Here is a 4,189-nt window from a genome sequence, read left to right on the forward strand (position 1 = left end):
CCCCCCCCCCTCAGGCCTCCAGCTGTAACCAGAGATCATTTTAATGTACGTAGATGCCCTCTAGAGAGATTTTAGAGTATTGCAGAAAAAGAACACAAATTAAAGAAGTGGTGAGTAATTGCATATTTACTGTGACTATTAATAAATCAAAATAGATTAAAACAAAAAAAAAAACGGTTTTATCAAAGTTGCTTATTTGAGTTTCCCTTACACAAAATAAACTATTTAACACATGTGGCATCGTCTATATACAGTAGATAACACACATACACACTGGAAAAACACCCGGAGAAGGTGTACAAATGAATGTGTTTTCATTTTTCTAACAATCTTAAAATGCACACAATTCTTTACATTACAGATCCAGTGTTTAGCATGTCACATTTCATTTGTCCACCCTTGGGCAGTATTTGAATGAGCACAATTGAATTTGAGCTGCCAAAAAAGTTGTTTGGCTTTCGACTTGTCACTTCTAATAAGAAGTAGATAAATACATGTGTACACAGAAACTTCACAGCTTTTTGAACGATTGTTGTGAAGACCATACCTGCAATGACACTTCTTGGGATGAGGATCATGAACATTTTACATGATTGTAATAATGTAACTCTGAAATCAACTTTTTTAATGACTCAAATGTAAGAAAGCCATAAAGTTTGAAATTTATCTTATTATCACCCATACACTGGATTAGAGCTGGGCAATATGGAGAAAATCAAATATCCCGATATATTTAACCAAATACCTCAATATCGATATTGTGGCAATATTGTAAGGTTGACAATTGCTTACACAAAATATGCACACAATCATAAATAACCATCAGTTATGTTGATATAATAACACATAATAGAACAGCTAGAACAGCCTGGTGTGTTCAGAAAATGGCATCACTTTACTGTCATGTAACCTTTAAAACCAGGAAAAGACAACACTTCATATCAGGATATTACGATATCCAACATTTAAGACGCTATCTAGCCTCATATATCAATACCGATATATCCCCCAGCCTTACACTGGGTGCTTTTGAGATTCTTTAATGAGCTACATGCTCATGCTATGTTGTTAGTAGATTTCCAGATTTTTCCTGACGTGCCTTTCTATGCAAGTGTGTGTCTATGTCTAATGTTTGTTTATGCGTATTAGATCCTAGCTATAAAGAAAATCAATATGTTCAGTTGTGATCTTGATACAATCAGCTTTTAATGGGGACCTCGGTTATAAATAACAAGCCTACAGTATCTATGGACCATTAACAAATGATACATAGTGATCTGGCTTTGGTTTACTCCTGCAACACACTAAAAGTAATCATCTTCAACTGTCAGAAAGTGTGTTACACTTGTAAAACAGTCTGAGGTAGCACCCCCCCCACCCTCCATCTCCAGCCCCCTGAGAGTCGTGCCATGCACCCCCACAGGGCCACGCCGGCTTGCTGCTTCTATTTCAGGGCCTGCTGAGATTGACAAAAAGTAAGCCTGCCATGGTCAGCAGCATCGCCACAGTCATTTCCAACATTTTCCCATGCCTCCACTTGCGAAGTTTCTCCTTCTGCTGCTCCTCCATGTGCTGCTTCCTGGCTCTCATTTCCCGCTCCCTCTGCAGCTGCTCCCCGTAGTGAGCCTGATAAAAGGCGTCAAAATCAAACATGGTCTTCCCGCCAGCTTGGGAGAATCGCCTAGCTCTATATTGATGATGCTGCGGGGAGCCTTTAAATCTGCTCGTAGTCTCTTTGGAGGACGGTCTCCCTGCACTTTGAACGTCCGAGAAACTCATGATACCGCTGTCGTACCTCCTCCTCAGGCTGATGTTGCCCAGCACTGAGTAGGCCTCACTGATATCAGAGAAGCGCTGGGCGGCCTCCTTGTTGCCCTGGTTCTTGTCGGGGTGATGGATGAAGGACTGCTTGTAGTAGGCTGTCTTGATCTGGGACTGTGTGGCACTGGGGGACACTCTGAGGATGTCGTAGTAGGACGTCCTACTTCTGTACAGCAGACGAGTATCTTCTGAGCTGCTCTCCCTCCTCCAGCTGTAACTTCTAGTAGAGGCTTGCAGGGTGTCAGGATGTAGCTGGAGACGCCACAGCTTCTCCGACCTCTGCTCTGCCAGAATGAAGATGACAGTGCAGAGTGCTCGCAGCTGATGGCGGGACCTGAAGGTGTCAGGATGGATGGAGACAGCTCCTCTAGTCCAGCATGTCATTTTGCCAGGCCGCAGCTTCTCCTGGAGGAGAGGCTGCGGCCTTGCTGAGAGGTACAGGGCTGTTGTGTGAGCTTGCAGGCTCTCTCGGGAAAAAAAACGGGATGAATCCAGCTTCAAAGATGGGGCACAAAGCAAAGTCCCATTTTCCTGTTGACTTTCACTTGTTCTCACTCTGGAAACTTTCTCTGATTTACGTTGTGTTGCTCTTCTTTTTGACACTGGCTGAACTTCACGTTGATGATCCCGGCTTAATTTGTCTTTTAGCCGATTGTCACTGAAGGAGCAGTTACCTAGCAGAGATCCGGGACTTTCTCCGGTGCATACCGGTCGACTCTGGTTGTTTCTGAAAGCGGACAGCCGGTAAGCTCCGCTCCCCAGCCTCTGACCGACCTCTGCCATTTTAGCGAGACAGGAGCCGGCGAGCAGGCGGGAGCATCCGCCTACGTCACATAAGGAGGTACCAATAACAGGCCATGTTTACAGGAAGTACTTGTCATACCCGACCAATCATTTTGCAGGAAACGGGGAACCTCAAGGGTTGAGTCGGTATGGTACAACCCTTCTCTACAACCCTATGGGTGCAACCTTAGTACCCTTGTGTAACAGCCCATAGTTTAACAGTCTATACAACACGCTTTTAAGATATGCTTTTTCTGTAAAACAATAAATCGTTACAGTCATTTATAGAAACAAAAAAACATATGTGTTCCCTTTACTTCCAAAAATGATAGAGATTGATTTTAAAACTGTGATGTGTTTTTGAGACTTAAATTCAATTTTGAGTGTATTTAGTAATTATGGCCATGAAACGACACCTTTAAACAGATGGCAGTAGCCTATATATTGTGTAATACACCCTGTTTGTATTATATTAGCTTTTTCGATATTATATATATTATTATATTATCAGTATGTATATTTGATGTATTGTTTATTTATTTATTAACGGATGTATATTTCTGTTTAAATTTGTATCGGTTGATAAAAAAAACAATAAACTCTGAAAAGAGTTTATGTGAGAACCATATGTTCTCACATTCCAATAATATTTCTAATTTATATTCTATGCAATATCTACCCAATAGGTGGCGATATGAGCTTCTGTTTTAGCTGGGCTGCTTTTTATTGAACTCAACAAGGAAGTACTTACGTCGCTTGCAAGTGACGTCATTGCTCTTCACGTGTGGACCGTCGGTTTTCGTGATGTTACTAGCTTGTTTATGAACTGATATCCCAAAATAACCCTTCAACCTTCAGATACCGGGACACAAACACAAGGACAACCATGACATCCAGCTGTCGGCGGCCGGAACACTCGGCTCCTCCAGATGTGGTCAGTGGCGCTGTGTAGGCTAGTTGTTAGCTGCTAGGCTAACATTAGCTAGTCCTGTTTGTTTCAGCAGGTTGGATCTTTAAAGGTCCCCTGGATATAATACACCAGCGTTTTAACTGAATAAACGCTGACTGGATGACAGGCTAATTAATGGCTTCGTTTCCATTAGCGTAATTAGCTGCAGTTTGTTACTTTGAGTCCTATGTTTGGATGCATGTAATGTAACTACAAATGTAATGAGGATACACGAGAGGCACGGACTGGGGCTAGTCAGCTGACAGCCAATGCCGTGAACTGTTTCAAGTGTATTATTGAAGTGTTATTTAATATTGATGTGCTCTCATCCCCGCAGTTCTACAATGAAGCCGAGGCAAAGAAATACTCTCAAAAGTGAGTCTGGGGTTTACTTGTGAATATCTTCCTGTCCCTGTTTGTAGGTGAAATCTACCTTCTTACAATGGTAATAACACTTTTTTATTCACTACTGAAAGCACACTCACATAAAACAAATTTGGATTGAACACGCAAGTAAGTCACTAATTCAAATATATCACCTCACTTCAACTCATACATCAACTCACTTTCCAGCTTAAGGAGATACAGTCGTGGACGAAATTATTGGCACTCCTGGAACTTTTCCAGAAAATGCAC

The 4,189-nt window shown here is 41.9% G+C and overlaps 2 protein-coding genes across 2 annotated transcripts in view; one reads left to right on the plus strand and one right to left on the minus strand.

Moving 5' to 3' along the window:
* Positions 1-177: 177 nt before the first annotated feature.
* dnajc30b (DnaJ (Hsp40) homolog, subfamily C, member 30b) lies at positions 178-2,653 on the minus strand. Its single transcript, XM_032508038.1, has 2 exons — positions 1,021-2,653; positions 178-685 (listed from the first exon to the last, which is right to left on the minus strand). The coding sequence occupies exon 1, from the start codon at positions 2,602-2,604 to the stop codon at positions 1,450-1,452; it is 1,155 nt and encodes a 384-aa protein (XP_032363929.1). The 5' UTR covers positions 2,605-2,653; the 3' UTR covers positions 178-685; positions 1,021-1,449.
* Positions 2,654-3,320: 667 nt separating this feature from the next.
* bud23 (BUD23 rRNA methyltransferase and ribosome maturation factor) overlaps positions 3,321-4,189 on the plus strand; it is an 8,068-nt gene continuing 7,199 nt past the window's right edge. Inside the window, exons 1-2 of the mRNA XM_032508085.1 lie at positions 3,321-3,538; positions 3,891-3,928. Of these exons, the coding sequence (XP_032363976.1) occupies positions 3,491-3,538; positions 3,891-3,928 (86 nt within the window). The 5' untranslated portion in view covers positions 3,321-3,490. The remainder of the gene's footprint in view (positions 3,539-3,890; positions 3,929-4,189) is intronic.

Source organism: Etheostoma spectabile, chromosome 3 (genome assembly GCF_008692095.1).
Source record: "Etheostoma spectabile isolate EspeVRDwgs_2016 chromosome 3, UIUC_Espe_1.0, whole genome shotgun sequence".
Taxonomy (NCBI): domain Eukaryota; kingdom Metazoa; phylum Chordata; class Actinopteri; order Perciformes; family Percidae; genus Etheostoma; species Etheostoma spectabile.